We start from the raw sequence: 19,183 nt of genomic DNA on the forward strand, positions 1-19,183 counted from the left end.
AGAACATTAATGCGCATTTTAAAAACGGCAAAAGATGTAAAAAGCCCATGCCAACCCTGCCCCCAAAAAGTGACGACGCCCCCATCCCCATACCTTGCCACCCTTACTTCAGTGCTGCTGCTGACAGCAGCACTGCCTTCAGAACTGGGTGCCTGGCCAGCAGCCGCTGCTCTCCGGCCGCCCAGCTCTGAAGGCAGCAGTGCAGAAGTAAGGGTGGCAATCCTGTGACCCCCCCCCCAAATAGCCTTGTGACCTCCATTTGGGTCAGGACCTCCCAGTTTGAGAAACGCTGTATTAATATAGGGAAATGTACACAAAAGACCAGATTTAATGGGGGAGACCAGATTTTGAGGTCCGGACTGAGTTTTTCACAGCTATGAATTTGGTAGGGCCCGAATTATCCCTGCAGTAACTCAGGCACACAAACTGGAATGGTCGTTTCCAATCCTGTGGGCAATGAATCCAACTACCCCTTGTTGGGTGGAAACCCACCAGTTCCTGCAGTGACTGGGCTGGGAAAGAGGTCAGGCCCTGGCCACACGCTGCCCATGGGTCACGTCCACCGAGCGGGGAGGGTACATACTGATCTCAAGCTGCCGCTGGATCCGCCCTTTGCTACGTTCCCGGAAGTCGACCTGTGCCTCGTTGTACTTGGTCATCACATCGACGAACTTTCGGGAGAGGACAGAATGCTGTGGGGAGAGAAAGGGGGAGGCGAGCGGCTCAGTGTATGATCTGTGTTGTAGTAATGCAGGCACTGCCTGCCCAGCTGGGATAGTGCCTCAAGCAGGTGGGCAGATGGCTCTCTAACCACAGCACGGCCCAGCTGCTCTCCACACCCCCTCTTCTTCTCACCCATTACACTCTGTCCCCAGACCATCTCTCACCCTGGTCCAGAGTGGCATAGCCCATCTCTCTCTGGCACCTTCCCCCGTCCCCAAACGCAGCCTGGCTGGTTCTGACAGGGATGCCCACTGCAGCGTTGGGGAAGTGGTGTCACCTGCCTGTGCCTCGGTTTACCCATCTGTATGACAGGGATAATAATGCTGCGTATAGTGCTTTTATAGCGCTTATGGCCTAAAGGCATAGTCTAGTCCAACCTGCGTAACAGGCCAGAGAATTTCAGCCAGCGAATCCTCCATGAAGCCCAGAATTTACAGGTGAGCTAGACCAGATTGTTTGGGACAACATCTGATCCTGACTTTGTATAACAGACACATAGAAATGGCTGGAAGGGACACTTCAAGTAATGAAGAGGCCACCTCAGTCCTAGGTAAAAGTTGTTCTGACAGTTAATTACCCTCCTCCTACAGAAATTGCACCTTAAATCCAGTCAGAATTTGTGCAAAATCAACTTCCAGCCATTGGAGCTAGTTCTGCCTTTATCTGCTAAACTGGGGCGACCTCTACTCAGAGATCCTCACATGAAGCGAAGGACCCATATGCTGCACATTTTGTTCCCTGCAATGCATCATCTCCCCCCACAGGGCTGCAGAACAATCCACCATCTCTGATGCTACCTTTATCCCCTCCCCACCAGGGCTTTATATGGGTGCACCCCGCTCCCCCTGGGACCCTTTGATGGCTAGGGGATTGCAGTGTGGCTATGAGGGACCGAGGGAGTTGTCCTGCTCACCTGGGATTTCCGTATCCGCAGATCCGCCGACGACCGGATCTCATCCTGCTCGATGTTCCGCTCCATGCCTGGGGATATGGGCAAAGTGGGGTGAAATAAGGGGGAGGGGGCATTGGACCAGCTGCACAGGCTCACGTCTCAGCTCCCCCTATCCAATGAGCTTCAAGCTCTCCTCATCCCTTAAGACAGGCTCAATCTCTTACTGCCCCCACCCTTCCATAGCCAAGTCAGTGGGCTCAGCCGTCTGCACCCGCTCCCTATCCAGGAACCAGGCAGTCCACACTCAGTCTGCATGGCACTCTGTCCCGGTTAGTGGTGTCTGGGCCACAGAGGTGGATGAGCCTGCTACAGGCTGGGCTAAAGGTTGGGGAGGGGAGGAGGTCTTTTAGCCCAAGCAGTAGAGAGACCTGTACATGAAGATCCAAAGGTCACAGGATCCATCCCCACAGCCCATCCCCCTGCCAGCAGGAGAAAAGCTCCTGGCAAGGAAGGGCCATTTCCAAGAAGCAGTCCCAGAGGGGTGCAGGGAGGAAAGGTCTGTACTGAGGAGGAGGAGGATGGCAATGGATGGGTCTTGATAGGGATTGGTCGGCCCTAGGGACATCTCCACAGTAAGAAAAGGCTCTGAAACAGCCAGACTGGAGGGGAAAGGGGAAAAAAGAAAAAAAAAAAAAATCAGCCTCTTACTCTTTAGCTTGTTTCGCACACTGTTGGCCATTTTCTTGATTTCTGCTGTGAGCTGCTCCAGGTCATCTTTTGTCTCTGCAAAAGCACAAGGAACAAAACCCGATCGGCACTAGTTGGGGACCCTAGAATAAGTCCACCAGGAGAGCAACTACTAGGGCACCACCTCCCTCCCCCCAGGCAGAGATCCGCCCTCCACTCCCCAGCTGAACTGACCCATCCCAGAAGGGTATCCTGCGCACTCTAGATCTCTCTTTCAGGCCCAGGAGGAAGCTCAGGCTTACTTTGCTCAGGGATGGGGGCCGACAGGATGATACTGTACAGCTTTTTCGCCCCCTCCACATTCTCTGCAATTTTCTCAATATTTTGTCGGGTTTCTTCAATCTAAAATGCAAGAGGAGAGTGCTATGAGGGATGTTACAGTAACACCTAACTGCTATCAGGGCTGCCTGGTGCTAGGGGCCGCGCAGAGACGGTCCCTGCCCCCAAATGGCTCACAGTCTAAATAGGCAAGACTGACAAAGGGTGTGGGGAGGGGGACGGGGGGGGGAGGGGGTAACTGAGGCACAGAAAAGGGAAAAAGGATTTGTCCCAGTCACCAAGCCGGCCCGTGGCCGATCTGGGAGTTGCACCCAGATCGGTTCCCTGTCTGCTGAACCACAGTCGACCACCAAAGGAGAGGGGATTCCCTAGCCCCAAGATCTCCCCAGGCAAAGGAGATTTGCCAGCCTGTCTTGCTCCTTCATCGCGGGGGCATCACAGAGAAGGAACACAGATAACGTAAAGGGCCATGCCTCCTCCTCACCTCAGAGAAAAACTCGTCCATGAATCCTGTGTTATCGATGGCGATCTCCACATCGTCAGTGTCGTCATCCTGGTCCTGCTTCTGTAAAGGGAGGGCAAGGCCAGCGAGAGGGTTAGGGGATCTGCCCAGAGCTGGCACGCCCACACCAGACCACACCTGGCACCGAGGCAGAACCCCTCAGCATATACCCACCCACACCACCCCACCCCACCCCTGGCGGCAAAAGGACATCTCAAACAAAATATCGAGCAACCTCCACACCAGTGCCGCACCCCAGGGAAGCCAGGCGTGCAGGTGCTGAGACTCCTGCAGGAGGGCCACTCCTGAACAGAGTCGGGAGACAAGCGGGAGTGGAAAAGATTGGGATTCACCAAACGGATCTCAAATGAAGGATCATCCTTTCTGGAGATGCTTCCCTCTCTTCCTCCTACTGGCGCCATTGCAGACACTCAAGTCGGGGGCTTTCTGACCCCCTGGAAATGGCCATCCTTGGTTCCTCCCCACAACAGATGGTGCTGCGTCATGGGCCGGGGCCCTGCAAGCTTCCCCCAGGCCATTCACTGCCAGTGTGTCTCAGCCCAGATCTAAAGGGACCCCTGCCTGAAGGAAGTGGTGTGCTCAGCCTCCATGGCCGAGTCACGTCAGGGGATCTCTGCTGGGGGGCCAGCGAGTGCCAGGGGTTTTGTTCTTTGCCCTCTAGGAACAGGATGGAGGAGAGACCAACTCGTCTCATGCAGGCTAAGGAAACTTGGCGTCAGGCACATGGGCGCACTCTGGAGTAACTGCACTGATTTCCTTGGCGTCACTCCCGATTTACCCTGGTGGGACTGATCCAAATCCCCCAGCCACACTTGGAGACCCAGGAATCTGGGGGTTTTGTGGAAACTATTGATGCTGCTGCCAAAGGGGTGGGGGGGAGGGGCGGCATGATGAAAAGGCATCAGGAATTTGGGGTGGGAAGGTAAAGAGTGGGGGAGCTAGGAGGCATATTGTGGGTAGCTAATAAAAAGGCAGGGTTCATAATGGAGGGGTGTAGCCCCTACTTTAAATTCCTGCTGGGGGGGAAGTGGCCCTCCCCACACACCCCCACCATAGCAGAAATAGGATTATTTTACTGTTAAGATGGTGTTCACTCTCAGCCCCTGGTAATAATGCAGCAGCAGTTCACCTCATCACAACAACATCCACTAAACAACCTGCACCCTCAGCCCCACCTGCCCTGTCGGCCCATCTCAGGAGTGAGCCCAGGTTACAAGCTCGCTGGCCTTATGCCACTCTCTAAAGGCCAACAAACAGGCTGGCTTGGATAAGCAAGTTTCCAGTGTCAAAGATGTTCCACAGAAAGGGCTTAGTTCTCCGGTGTCCCGCTGCTTACGTAGCCCCGTGCAAAACACAGCCTTGCTATATCTAAGCATATTTCCACCAGGAAACATCCAGGGCCACGCCAACGAAGTCAGTGCAGTTACTCCAAATGCACTCTGGTGTCAGTGAAAACAGAATCCGGCTCTTCCACTCCGATCCATTGGCATGTTACACCCACTGTGCACTAATGTAAATAGCTATGCAACATGCACCACTGACTGATATGGGGCAATGCAGGAGGAGGTAATTCACCCCACCACCAAGACTTGTTGCAATGCAATGGATGACGGGATAGCCCTCGTCATCCCAGGACTTGTCTCAAGTCACCTTTACATGCATATTTAGATACTGTCAACAGAAACAGCCCCTCTGATCTCAACAGCTGACACAATGCATCAGCAGAGGAACTCTCCTTCAGCCTGGATCCACAGCATACGGCAGGGTTGGAGATCAAAGTCAACCCCTTGAATTGCACCTGGAGGCAAGTCAGAAGGTAGCACCATCTACATAGGGCAGGGGATACGCCCTGTACCGTCTGTATTGCTTACTAAATGGGCAGCTGCCTTCTGCCCTAGCTGAAGTTCACACATGGTCTCCAAAGAGATGCCCATTGCAGTGACCCAACATCGGTTCCCAAAGCATCAGAGAAGGGAGTTTGCAGAGTCCCAGCCAAATGCAGAGGATAAAGGCCATGCTGCCACCTGAGACTCCATAGGGCATGAATCGCACTCACAGAACCGTACCGTGCAGAATGAGACTTCTCTCTGCTAAGTTCTCTAGAGCAAGGGTGTCAAACTCATTTGCTATGGTGGGCCAGATTTGAATTAAATGTACTTCAAGTGGGCCATACATACCATAAATCGAAATAGCAGGCACAACCATTTTCATATAGTATATTATTTTATTTGCTAGATATGAGAGACAAAAACTGCAGTCAATTCACTTCTACAACTACTACTATTTTACGATTAAAAGAATCGATGAATGATTAAGAATTCTAGTACTGTGCGATGCCCTGAGACCACATTGTCCCTCTCCCGCCTTTTGGAGCGCTGTGTCTCATGCACACAGTGCTCCATGCGCTGCCGCCAGAGTACACAGATCTTGTGGCAGCGTGCGACGCCGCGACATCTCACGGCGTTGTATTCTCAGGCGGTGTCGCAGCGCTGCCAGGGGCCAGACCAAAAAGGTTGGTGGGCCATGCCGGATGTTTGACACTCCTGCTCTAGAGGGTTCCCTTCACCAGCAACCAGAATCACTTCAATTTTGCCTGGATTAAGCTTCAGCCGTCTATGCCCGTCTCAGCGAGGCACTGGGAAGTTACAGCCAACATGATTTGAGTCTGCTGAGTTGCAGAGCAGAGTGTCATCAGCACAATGCCAGCACAGCTACCTAAGAAACGTAGCAGTCCTTGTAGCAGTTGAAACCACGCATGAGGGAGCCCTCAGTATCACCTTCAGTAGTCCTTCCTAGCAGCCTTCTCCTGGTGGAAATGTGATCCGAGATCTCCCCCCAGAGGAAGGAACAGAGCCACCAAAACACAACCACACTGATGCTGGCTGCGGTTTGTGGGTGAGGGAAAAACCCCCATCATGGTCAATGGCATCAAGGGAGCAGACAGCTCCAAAGGGATTAACATGAAACTAGTGTAATGCAGCCTACAGCAATGAGCTACTATAAGGTGGGTGCGTAACTGGTTGGAAAACCGTTCCCAGAGAGCAGTTATCAGTGGTTCACAATCAAGCTGGGAGGGCATAATGAGTGGGGTCTCGCAGGGATCAGTTCTGGGTCCGGTTCTGTTCAATATCTGCATTAATTATTTAGAGAATAGCATCGAGAGTATACTTATGACATTTGCAGATGATACCAAGCTGTGGGGGGTTGCAAGTGCTTTGGAGGATAGGATTAAAATTAAAAAATGATCTGGACAAACTGGAGAAATCGTCTGAAGTAAAAAGGATGAAATTCAATAGGGACAAATGCAAAGCATTCCACTTAGGAAGGAACAATCAGTTACACGTGTACAAAACGGGAAATGACTGCCTAGGAAGGAGTACTGTGGAAAGGGAGCTGGGGTCATAGTGGACCACAAGCTAATTATGAGTCAGTGTAACAGTTGCAAAAAAAAGCAAATATTCTGGGATGTAAGCATGAGTGTTGTAAGCAAGACACAAGAAGTAATTCTTCTGCTCTACTCTGTGCTGACTAGGCCTCAACTGGAGTATTGTGTCCAGTTCTGGGTGCCACATTTCAGGAAAGATGTAACCAAAGTGGAGAAAGTCTAGAGAAGAGCAACAAAACTGATTAAAGGTCTAGAAAACATGACCTATGAGGGAAGATTGGAAAAACTGGGTTTGTTTAGTCTGGAGAAGAGAAGACAGAGAGGACATGATAATAGTTTTCAAGTACATAAAAGGTTGTAACAAGAAGAAGGGAGAAAAATTGTTCTCTAACCTCTGAGGATACGACAAGAGGCAACAGGCTTAAATTTTAGCAAGAGCAGTTTAGGTTGGACATTAGGAAAAACTTCCTGTCAGGGTGGTTAATCACTGGAATAAATTGCCTAGGGCGGTTGTGGAATCTCCGTCATTGGAGATTTTGAAGAGCAGGTTAGACAAACACCTGCCAGGGATAATACTTAGTCCTGTCTTGAGTGCAGGAAACTGCACTAGAGGTCCCTTCCAGTCCTATGATTCTATGAACACCACACCTCTGTCCATCGTCAAGAGATCAGTCAGGGAAATCAGTGCTTGCCTCTGAGCATCTCTAGGCCAATAAAGCAGATCTGATCCCCCAGCCCCACCATGTTACCATAGTAACTCTGGCAAATCTTCTCAATAGTGACTTCTCCCCACACCCCTGTAAAAGAACCTAAAGACCAAGATAGGAAAGGTGTTTCACTAAGCAACAGCCTTACTGCCTGTTTAGGGAATATGGCTCCTTGTCCTCTTCCACAGAGGCACAGATGCCATTAATGACCACAGTAGGTCCCCACTTGTTTTTGCTGCACACGACAGAGATGGGTCCATCTCACAAGTCACAGGCTACTGCTCTGCCAGAGCTTCAGGGAGGGGAACTGGCTGGAATTCAAGCAGACGTGGACGCTTGTCTCCTGAGGTGGCCGTGCTTCCACAGAACCATCCATTCTGAGCATTTCCTTGCACTGCAGGGCACTTGCTGCTGTTGATCCTGGATCCAAGAAGAGATGGCTCAGATTTACCAGGATGTCAACTGCCGGCTGGGGGATGGGATGGGGTCAGAGAAGAAAGCATCCTGAGCCTCCACCACAGTCAAAGCACAGGACTTGATAAGTTCACAGTCTGTCACACTAGAAGCATGACAATCCCCTGCATCTCTCCCAGGTCAGCTGTAGAACCAAGATGACCTGCGAGGCTGGTGCAAAGAGGGGATCCTTAGCAGCCATCAGTCAGTGGTCAAGGATGTCTGACAGGCCATCCACAGAATGAGCCATTGGCTGTACAATATTAATCCTTAGAGCTAGGTTTGCTACTCCTACTGCTCTCATCGCTGTCATACCTGACTCCCGCACGATCCCCTTGTGGGGATAACAGTTCTCTATATCCTCACTTTACGGATGTTCAGAGGGCTGGAGCAATGGAGTGATAAGGAAAGATTGAGAGAGGAGTATATACGTGTTATGTTACACGCACCCACTCTGTGGTGTTCCTCTCTGCTGGTGACTGGGACAAAGACAGCGGTTGATGAGCCTGCTGCAGCCTGGGCTAACAGAGGCAGGTCTTTTAGCTTAGACAACAGAGGCGTGTGTGTGACACGCCAGAGGACCTAAGTTCAATCCGCTCTGCTGATGCACCTCCCCTCCCCACCCCACACGCACAGGGATGTGGCATTCCGTACAGCTTGACGATGAGATGCGGAAGGCATAGTGAGGGTGAACAGGCTGGAAACTTCTGAGGGACGTAAATGCCAATGAGAGAGAGGAATCCCTATGCATGGGAACATAAGCAGGGATGAAGGCACGAAAAGGAACATTGGGGATGAATGTCAGAGAGCCTCCCTGACCGCAACGCTGTGAAATTGATTCCCAAGGGAAATGACGGAAGCCCTGACTCTTGGGACATCTAAAATTAGACTGAGCCAAGCACTAGGAAACGTTGAGAAGGACCCAGTGGATGCAGCCAGCTACAATATGGCAGGAAGGGCATTTTCCAGCTAGAATTTCTCAGATTCTAGCAGTCCCTAGTCACTCTTGACCTGGGGCTGGAGAGGAGCTGATGACCTAGAAGTAAACAGCTGCTTCTCTCCCTCCCCCCATCCTCAAGCCCCAGAGCGGTGCGCTTCTTGCGGCCGCCAAGAAGTTTTAAGCAAACCCTGCTCAGTCACTGCAGGGATCTAGCACAGCAGAAGCCTGAGATGCTGGGTCAAGGATGCTGCGGGGGGGGGGGGGTGTGTGTGTGTGTGTGTGCGCCGGCACAGAATAGGGGTCTCTTGAGGCTCAGCAGGCAGGGTGCCTGGGGGGTGCTCCGTGCACACAGGGAAGGGTGCTCTGCCATCTGCATTCCCAAGCTGCACAGCTAATCTCACATCTGGTCCCAGACACACGCAGTGAAGGTATTAACGGATTGCTAGGGAGGAGCGGGGGGCTGCCTGCTGAGGCGCATGCACAAGCCACCCCCCCCCCCAAAACAATCCAACCCCTCCCCCCCCACACACACACACGTGCACTCTCTACTGGCTTTGTCCTCCCTCCCCAGTCCCTCCCGCTTTAAAGAGACAGCAACTCCCCTGGGCCAGGCTTATCCATGTGGGTGCACTCTCCCACTGGATTGGAAGTAGCAGCTGTTCCTCTAAGCCACACACAGGGATCCTCCCCACATCCTGGCCACCTGATTCCCCCCATTTCCTGTGTTTAAAGGGTAAGAGTCTCGATGCCACCTGCTAAGTACCCACACATACACCCATCACAACCCCTGGCTCTTGGTTTAAAGGGACAGATGACCAGCCCCCCTCCTTTCCACAGGGCCGGACGAAAGCCAGAACCAGATGGCTGGCTTCTCTGTGTAATTGCATTACATCCTCCGAATGCACTCTGTGGAGACAAAGAAAGAAGAGGGGCGGGGGAATCCTCCATCCTGACACCATCTTGAAAGGCGGAGAGGAAAAGCAGGGGGTAGACGTGAGGGGTAAGAACCCAGCATGCTGGTTTGGGGCTGATCCTGGTGCGGAGTCACTCAGAGCCAGGAGGATTTTGAAATCCTGTGTCTTGCTGGGGAGTGGTGAGGCGTTTTCTCATCTCAGACAGCTAGGATTCGGAGCAGGCAAGGCGTGGGAATGCAGAGCTGAAGAGGCAGAGAGAGGACACTGGGCCATACAGAAACAGGCACTCCTCAGGAAGCGGGCCTGGGATAGTGGGGGGGTGAGTGGGGAGGGCTGGGAGTCAGGATTCAGATACCCAAAGCTGGGGTGAGGTGGAGGGAAGAATGACTGGGATAGCAGAGGGCTGCAGGCTGGGATTGAGGGGTACCAGCAGAGCTGTGTGCAGAGAACCCAGGGCTCAGATAGCAGGGCCTGCTGCAGGGCAGAACTGAGGTGCATTTAACAAGTAACTGGGGATGCTAATAAATTCAAACCAGAGACAGCGGCTGTGTAGCTCAGAAGTTTGTCTCTCTCACCAATTGAAGTTGGTCCAATAAAAAACACATAGTACCTCCCCCACCTTGTCTCTCTCGGATATCCTGGGACCGACAGGGCTACAACAACTCTGCATAATACTGAGAGAGACCATTTAAGCAGCTACCTCAAAACAGGAAGCCTACATAAGCTGGGCGAGTTTTGCATGATGCTAAGAGATGCAGAACAAGAGATACAGCTGGAGTCCCCATATCTCCCCAACTCCTTCCTGCAGCTGTTGCTCAAACAGCCAGTTTTAGGTGACACCCCTGGAAGAGAAGGGTTGGAACGACCTAAACTGAGTCACTCCAGGAGTTTATAGTTGTAACCCTTGTCTTTTCCCAGAACTCTCTCCTCATTAGCCCCACCTATCGGGCCACAATTACATTTAGGGCCTGATCCCCCTAAAGGAATCACATAGATGACCTAAATCTAAGGGCCCCCTAATCATGACTACTATTACCATAGTCTCTTTCACCTCCCAGCACTCCTGGGAGGTTTGTTCCAGATGCAGAACTGTAGCACAGAGTCCAAATGACTTGCCCAAGGTCTGGGAAAGCAGAGAACTGACCCTGGGTCTCCCAATTCCCACTCTAGCCCCCAGCCCATCCTTCCTCTTTTCCTTTAAGCCTATGCAGAATCCTAGGGCTCAGATCCTCAAAGGTGTTTAAGCACTTAACTGCCACTGAAGTCAGTGGGAGTTGGCCACCTAAATACCTTTGAGGGTCTAGGTACTCCTGACTTCAATGGAAGTTCCATTTGCATAGATCCTATTGCAGGACCAGAAGCTTGGGTTCCAAACGCCTGGCGGCCCTGACCATTTTTCTGTTGGTTCTGTAAAGATCCCAGCAGAGTAATGTGATGGAGACAGATTTGGGGGGGAACCTCTTGTTAAAATCCTACCACCAATAGAAGGGGAATTGGAGATGGCCTGAGTCTCTGATGGCATCACTAGATCCTGCCCCCTACCTGTGTCCTCCCAGAGCTCAGACATTTTGGGAAAGCACATTGTTTTGTCTTTGGAACACAGCAGGTATCATCTTGAGCCAGGTATTTCTGGAATGTTTTCTGGAGAAGGATCACTCCAAAGCCAGTCCAAGGAGTTCAAACCCTGAGCTATTCTGGTAAGATACTCCAGATTCCCCCCCTCACATCCCAGGAACAAAGTAGAAACATTTCCAGAAAAAACAAAAAGGCAGCTTCATCCTTCCTTGGGTTTGTGTTGAAATGGGAGCACATTCCCCACTCCTTCACCCCCTTCCTTCTGCAAGCACATGCACTATGGTATGAGAGTTTAATCAAAGAATGAGATGCGTTTTCCCCTGGTTATTTAAAATACCAGAATCCTGTAACATTGGCTTCGTGAAACCACTGCTAGGAGAAGGTGGATTGTGTTGTGCCACTCCCCCCCCACCCAGGGGCTTTACCACACATAAGGTTAACATGTCTGCAACAAGTGCCAGCTAGGACACTTACTCCTTCAGCTCTAGTGGTGGAGGTTCATGCTTTTAGCACTCGAAGTCCAGGGTTCAAGGTCCAGTCTTGGCTCAAAGTGGAGTGGGTTACACCAGCACACTTTTGGGTACCATAAAATCCGAAGAATAATGTTTGGCACAGGAGGCGAGGAAGAATTCAAGAGTAGATTTTAAAACAAAACAAAAAAATCCTCCAGTCGGTAGAGATGACCGAGAAAGACGTCTGGAGCGGTTTTCCACCAGAGAAAGGATTGTGATGCCACGCCTGAGGTTTTCAGGGATATTGTTGTTGCTGGGGAGTGGGAGGAGCTTGGCAACGTGTTATGTTGCGAAGGAAGAAAAATTGCAGCTGTACATTGGTAGCTGAATGGAGGATCTAAGACTGGGCAGAGTCCCCAGCACCAAGGACTAACTCCACCAGCCAGGAGGGAAACCCAGCCAAAGGTTGGATGATTCATTGGCCACTTTGCAGCTGCCCATTGGGGGCACCATGGAACCCACTGGTAAAGGAAATGATTGAGCGGGGGCATTACTCTGAGATCATGAAATACTAAGACCCAGTTGGTTTCATGGGAGTTAGGCACATAAATACCTTTGAAGGTCTGGCCCTAAGTTCTTAGTGTCCCCCACCAGGCACCGCCCTGTGTTCATACACCATCCCCACCATGACAACAGCTACCCACAGCTAGGTGAGGAGCCCGCGGGACACACCTATCTCCACCAGCACTCCACCAAGGTCCACGTTCATCCCAGGTGTTAGGACAGTGACAAGCTTAGCCCCCAAAGGCGGCCCCAGGAGTCCCTGCTCTGCGTTTTACCCAGTTTATACAACGCAGTCAGCAGGTCTCCATGGCTGATCCTATAGCAATTACAGAGACCCAAGGCCCAACAGGAGGACAAAAAGCCTTACTTGCAGCTCTTCTCCTGGACTGCGCCAAGAGCAACCAGTCGGGGAGGGGGTTTGTCTCCTTGCCTCCACACGATGCTCCCACGGTCATGATCGCCAGTGATCCTTATTCGTTTAGAATCAACACGTGACTGAACCGGACACTGTCTCCACAGGTAACCGAGAGCCCTGAACCCCAGGCGCCACCCTTCTGCCCTGCCTCTCTCCCCTAGCCTATTTTTTAAACATTTTCCTCTTTCCTCAATTTTCCTCTAGTGGATGGGATAAGAGCTGCTCTCCTGTGTGCCATTGGCCCTATACTGCTACTGGTTAATGGAGATTTTCCTTTCGATCAAGTGGCCTTTGGAGTCTGATGCTCTGGGTTATGGCCCCCCTTTGCTATTGAGTTCCAAGTGTTATGGGATGGCTATCTTAAAAAGAGTTGCAGCTGTATAGCGAGATAATCAACAGAAAAAACCCACTTCCTTACAGATAAGAACATATAGCACTGCTGTGTAAAGATCATTTTCCTAGCCTGTTGCTTTGACCTCCTCTCTTTGCATCGCTCCTCTGTCGCATCAAACATAAGCTGCTTTTCTTCACTTCCAAGGCCCTTCGCGGTCAATCCCCGCCCAACCTATCATCCCACATTCACTAGCAAGCTGTTGATGCTCAACTGCAATTGGCCCCTGATGCCAGCCTCCGCTGCCCACGTGGTACATTTTGAAACAGGCACCTCCATGCTTTCCCCGAGACTGCCCCTCATGCTTGGGAGACGCTCCTCGTAAAACATCTACCGCGCCACCCCATTGTCCCCCCTCAGATCCCCTTCAAAACTCTCCTTTGCCACAGGGCCTATTAAAAACCTGACAATGGTCAGGCTGCTGATGCGAGCAGACCACTGTGCATCACACGGACCAATCTTGTCTCACTGTTTTCTTGTACTTCCCTGTCTGTGGCCCACTGTTGGCTCATGTCTTATACCGAGATGGCAAAGGACCTGGGGCAGGGACTGTTTTTTTGTTCTGTTTATACAGCCCTTAGCAAAATGGTGGTCCACAGTCTCCCTAGGATCACGGTAATACAAATAAATAGTACTAATAATAAATAGCAGGTTCAAGAAAGTTGCTGGGATGTACTGACAGCAGCTTCCTGATTATGCAGCTCTTTAGCTCCAAGTGGCTGCACTTATGCGGCACGGCAACCGATTTGGGGATTTTGTAGGAGTGTTTTATTTGTCGAGTCACTTGGAGCTATTTGATTGTCTGCTAGCGGCACAGCTGTTCTCTCGGATATTTGACCAGAGCCCATCTTAACTCTAACCACTAGGAGATCCCTGCCTGCTGCAGAGCGGAGTACCCACCGAGTGTCCTCACTTGCATGGGCATCAATTTAATCCAAAACCATTCACAAAGAGGGGGATAAAAGGAGTGTGGCCCTAGCATCTCTCCCAGCACCATCCATCTCAGAGTCCGTCCCCCCGCTGCCGGAATGCAATTCAGAGAATGGAGCTGAAAAGTCTGCGACAGTGGAAGTTATGTTCGGTTTGGTTGGTGCTGCTGTACTGAATGGCTGCAGAGCGACTGGCTTAGCCAATCATTTCAGGCCATCATAAATAAGCCCAGAGACATCCTGGTAAAATTATATTCACCCGGATGTTAATTCTAGAGTGTCAACTCACTAAGGGCTGGTCTATGTGGGAAATACCACCAATAAAGTAATAATCCCTCGCTTTTATCCAGCGCTTTTCACCTGCAGATCGCAAAGCTCTTTGCAAAGGAGGGCAGGATCATTATCCCCATTTCACAGCTGGGGAAACTGAGGCCCAGGGAGGGGAAATGACTGGCCCAAAGTCACCCAGCAAGCCAGTGGCCAAGCTGGGACTAGAAACCAGATCTCCTGGGTCGCAGTGCTCTGTCCACTGGGCCAGGCTATCATACAATTGCTCCCCCCGTGGGCCCTCTACTCTGGAACAGTTTCTCCGTGGGGAGCTATTCTGCAATATTGATTTCCCCACGGCGACAAGCCCTCAGTGCCCATGGAGTTAGTCTCAAGCTGGGGCCCAGAGGGCTGCACAATCAGTGGAGGAAGGTATTGAAGCAACTATTCCTGCATTAGCCCTCGGCCACTACCAGATTGGCAGTTCAATGGCTGGCACCATATCCTCCAGCCTGGGACATGCCCTGCTCCCCACAGGGCCTATGGGGGCAGGGAAAGCAACACAGCTCTGCTCAGCTCTTTACTGCTATGCACCGTCCTCACCCCTCTAGGAGGCTGAACTTTGCTCCAGCTAGAGCAGGCCAAGCGCAACCACCGAACCTCCAGCCTGTTCCCTCTGGAAGAGGAAGGCAGCAGAGGAGGTGGTTGGTGATTAAACCAGGTGTTATGAGGCCTGTCCCTGCTCCGATCCACAGAGAGACTGATCCAAAGGCCCTGCTCAGACCCCAAAGGCTAGGTTCCCCACACAGCCAGGACCAGTTGCCCTCACACCCAAGTGGGGAAAAACACCAGAGCCAGGCTCTCCGGGTTTAGACACCAGCTATAGCTCTGGATTTCCCAGCCTCAGCCAACGGCCCAAAGAAACCAGGCCCAGTCAGCCTCCAACAAGGTAGCTAGAGATCAGGGCCCCAAGAGGGCAGCTACCCAGGAGACCCAGTGTGGCATAAGCGAGGGGGGGGGGGAAGGGTGACAATGGGAAATACACCAGGCGTTCCATTGCCCCCACGCTACAAAGAGCGGGTCATGAGAATGCCAGGGCGACTGGCCTCTGGCTTGTGCCCCATCGGTCACTCCCCGATAAGGTCCCCCTGCCGGGACAGAACTGGGATTGCATTCAAAGCGTGAGGAACTGTCCCCATGTGCCGTATCCCACTCAGACCCTGAGAACCCCTCCCCACCCCATGTCAGGACAGGAGCGTTTCCAAGGAGGGGACGGCCTGGCTGTCCAGACCCTCTCCTTTCACCCGCCCTCCCGCTCGCACTGCTACTGCCAGTTTAGAACTCCGAACCTTCAAGGAATAAAAATAAAATTAATCCCCTTCTCTCTCACAAGCGTTTTATCTCCTCTTTCCCCTGCTGATGGCTTTGTAATCCCAACTAAATCCCTGTCACCTTCCCCGCCCCCTTCTCTCCCAGCCACCAACAGCGACACAAAATGAACCCAGGCTGCCATGTAACCCCTGGACTGGGGGAGAGAAGGGAGCTCAGCGGACACCAGTCCCTGCTCCAGTACCACAGAGATCAAACCCCCAAAGCAGAGAGCCTGACCCCAAAATGAAGTCCCTCTCGCAAATGCCAGGAAGTAGATGGCCTTTCCACAGCCCACCCTGAGAAGTGCATCAGTGGATCATGAGCCCCCATTTACAGATGGGGAAATGGCGGCACAGGGAGGTGGGGGCAGTGACCCAGCCAAAGTCACACAGCGAGTCAGCAGCAAAGCGCCAGGCCCATGCTCATCCCCACATCCCAGCCTGGCAGAGTGGGCTATCACCAGGCCTTCAGGAGAGGATGGTCAGTGGATGTTGCTGCCCCAGGCAATGGGATTAGATCAGGGATGGTTTGGTCTCTGAACACCTGCTCCCTTAAAGGGGACACACACCAGGTGAGAGCTAGACCCACTTCCCCCAGCATTATACGTTTCTCTGGCAGGTCTGACCAAAAGCCCCCTGAAGCAAAGAAGCTGTGGGCAGGATACCACAGCCACAGCTCCCACCTGGCTCTGCTTGGCTGCTGCCCACATGCTACCCAGGCAGGGCAGATCCTGTACAACACCAGGCCAGCGCAAAGCAGGCTGGGGAGAATGAAGGCATCCAGGGGACTAGTTAACCCAGGAGCCTCAGAGACACCAGGCCTACACGGCAGGCTGGAAAGAGCAGCTTTGTTTCAGCCCTTTATTGTGTGGGCTCAGCCCTTTGTCTGATCCATGTTTAACCAGCTTGTGTTGCCAGGAAGTGCCGTTAGAGGCTGACCCCGCACCAGCGGGTGGCCTTGCCCAGAGCACCCTGCCCTCTGAGACCAGTGACAACACCCAGGGAACATACACAGCTCCCAGCACACATGAGCAGCTCCTACAATAACACGGCAGCCTATATGGCTCCCACGGATCCCCCGACAATAACGAGGCAGCACACGCGGTGGGAGCTCACACTGGATCATACAGCACAGCCCCACAGCAGTGGTTGCAAGCAACCCTACAGTAACAATGCAGCATGTACAACTCACGCATGACCCTACACCACCACCACACTGGGGGCAGCCCCAGGTGCTCACAAGCAATTCCCCATACTAAAGAAATCAGCACCAGATCCGGTGCTCCCAAGCCTGACAATCACCCCAGGCCCCAGCGCTAACAGCTTGTGATCAGTCAGCAGGTGCCCGTGTGATGCAGGGGGAAGGAAGCACAGACAGTCACAGAGCAAAGTGCCATGGCAGGAATGGGTGTGACCCTTCGGGGACTACGTTATCACAGGGTCTGACTGTGGGCACGACCGTTAACGGACAGGCTGAGCAATGGGCGGGAAAAAAAACATCCCCAGGAGGAAAAGAAAAGGAGGAAGTTGCCAGCACGACTCATCCTAATACAAGTAGGGGGGAGGGGGGGTTGAAATGGCCCCCTTCCCCCCAGATCTCTTCAGCCCAGCCCCCCTTCCTCAACTGATCCTCTTAGGCCCCCCCATATAGAGAAACAAGGGCACCTGGCCAGAAGGCCTCAACTGGGCCCTACCCTGTACACTCCTTTGCCTCACCCACTCCCTACTCTCAGGGCACAAAACAACCTCAGCCTCAACCTGCTTAGCCCTCAGGACACCTCATGCAGATGATCTCCTTCTCCTGCCCCTTCTGGGGGCATCAACACCCCCTGCTATCCTTGGGGTGGGGGGCACTGCCCCCCACTTGCAGCATACAGCCATCACTCCAGCCCCAGCCTTTAAAGTTCCCCACCCTCTCTCATGGGAGGGGGCACGGGGGGGGGGGGGAGGGAAGAGAGACCATCACACCCCAAATGGGGCCAATTATTCCCCACCCCCACCCCCAGCCCTACATAGGAGAGACCAGGGAGATGGGGGGGGGGGGGGCAGGGCTGATTATCAGTTGGGGGGGGGCGATATTGGAAAAAGCAGGGATGGGTGGGAACAGCAAGTGCTAATGAATGCCCCCTTCCCCTAGCATTTACCACTCATCCCCATAGCATCCGAGCCCCCCAAATGCTGGAGAAGAGCCAGGCCTTGTAACTAGCATGGGCAGAAGGCAGCACCTTCCTGCAAACCCCCCCGGGGCCCAGGGATCAAGCCCCCCCGCCTGGCTCCTCTCAGTAGCCGCTGCCCCAGTGACTCACGGCTTTGAGCTGCTCCAGCCGATCCTTCATCGCGCCCAGGTGACCAGCAGCAGCTCCTCCCAGCAGGTGAAGAGCTCCCAGCTGAGCTCCCCCAATGGGAGTTTGATTTTTTCCTCCAGGAAGTCCTAGTGCCGACAGCGGCCCAGGGGACGATTCTGCGCCTTCTTTTCGCCCAGGCTAGGAGGAGGGGTTGAGACGCCTTAGACCAGAAAACACGAGCCACCCCACCCCCTTCTCCTTTATTTCTGGCCTCCCCCTCCGTCTCAATCTCTCTGCCTGCGCCTGTGTCTGGCTGATCCGGCGCTGCTGAGCTCGCCCCAGCTGCTGCTGCTAATCCTCAATGACATTACAGAGGGAGGGGAAAAGAAAGACGGGGGGGAGGGGAAAGGCAGGAGCCGCCCACTTTACCTGTGCAAGAATGGGCTGGCCGGCCCAGAAGAATCTCTTAAAGGAGCACGATGGGAGGGGAAGCACTGCGTGGGCGGCAGCATGTGAGAGCTGATCTCTGGGGCCAGCAGAAATTGGTCCAGTCAAAGCCAGGACCTCCCCCCCATCTTGTCTCTCTTATATCCTGGGACACCACAATTAAAGGGACACAGTCAGAGCTGGACCCCAGGCTCCAGGGCTCGTCCCGGTCAGAACCAAAGAGCCCAGGGAAACGTCGCCGCTCTTCCTTCTGGTTTTGAATGGGGAAGTTTTAAACGAGTCAGCCTTTGCAAGCCCGCGGCCGGGGGCGCTTGAGAAACTGCGGCTGAAACTGACCAGAGATCGCATGCATCGTGTCCAGGGCTGCCTCGTCTGCTGTCACAGAGGGAAAGGCACAGAACAAACACGGCCTCAGAAGGCTGTTAAAATTCCTTCCCATTTAATCATGTCAGAGGCCAGTTGCTAAAGGCAGAGAAGGAAATTTGGATCCCAAGCAAGGATTCCCAGGGTCCGCCTGCACAGAGCTCATTGCAGGGTCAGGGCCAGGGCATTTGGGACTGTTTGTTTCCAAGGTGTATGATTTTTTAAGGAGACAGGGTCCCTTTAAAGGTCCATGTGACAGCCCGATTCTGGGAGGGACTGATCCCCAGCTCCTACAAGAGCCACAGGATCTCCGCACCTTTCAGGTTCAGATCCTTAATCGTGAACCGCAGGGGAAAATAAATTGAGCTTTGGGACCTTCTTGACTTCTCTGTAATGTATAAAGAAAGTCGAAAGGAAGGTAAGGGAGGAGGGGGCGATGGGGATCATATGCCAACTGCTTGAGACAGGGAATTATTTTTATTCAGGATGTTTAAGACTCCGTGGGAGGGATTGCATGGCCCAGCCCAAGGGAGAGGATGCAAAGATGACTTTAAACCATTTT

General features: G+C 52.8%; 1 protein-coding gene across 3 annotated transcripts in view; it reads right to left on the bottom strand.

The window, feature by feature from the left end:
• Positions 1-18,353, bottom strand: part of STX3 (syntaxin 3) — a 30,048-nt gene extending 11,695 nt beyond the window's left edge. The window contains exons 1-7 of one of the 3 annotated variants that reach the window (XM_067541542.1): positions 18,241-18,353; positions 17,833-18,009; positions 3,126-3,206; positions 2,605-2,704; positions 2,324-2,398; positions 1,637-1,704; positions 584-692 (exon numbers count right to left, since the gene is read on the bottom strand). In XM_067541542.1, coding sequence (XP_067397643.1) covers positions 584-692; positions 1,637-1,704; positions 2,324-2,398; positions 2,605-2,704; positions 3,126-3,206; positions 17,833-17,862 — 463 coding nt within the window. In that variant the 5' untranslated portion in view covers positions 17,863-18,009; positions 18,241-18,353. Of the gene's footprint in view, positions 1-583; positions 693-1,636; positions 1,705-2,323; positions 2,399-2,604; positions 2,705-3,125; positions 3,207-17,832; positions 18,136-18,240 lie in introns of those variants that run through there. The other 2 variants (XM_067541543.1, XM_067541545.1) reach the window with 2 other exon arrangements.
• Between the last annotated feature and the right edge of the window lie 830 nt (positions 18,354-19,183).

Source organism: Emydura macquarii, unplaced genomic scaffold (genome assembly GCF_026122565.2).
Source record: "Emydura macquarii macquarii isolate MOO-44397 ecotype Brisbane River unplaced genomic scaffold, CSIRO-AGI_Emac_v2 contig_670, whole genome shotgun sequence".
In the NCBI taxonomy this organism is placed as follows: domain Eukaryota; kingdom Metazoa; phylum Chordata; order Testudines; family Chelidae; genus Emydura; species Emydura macquarii.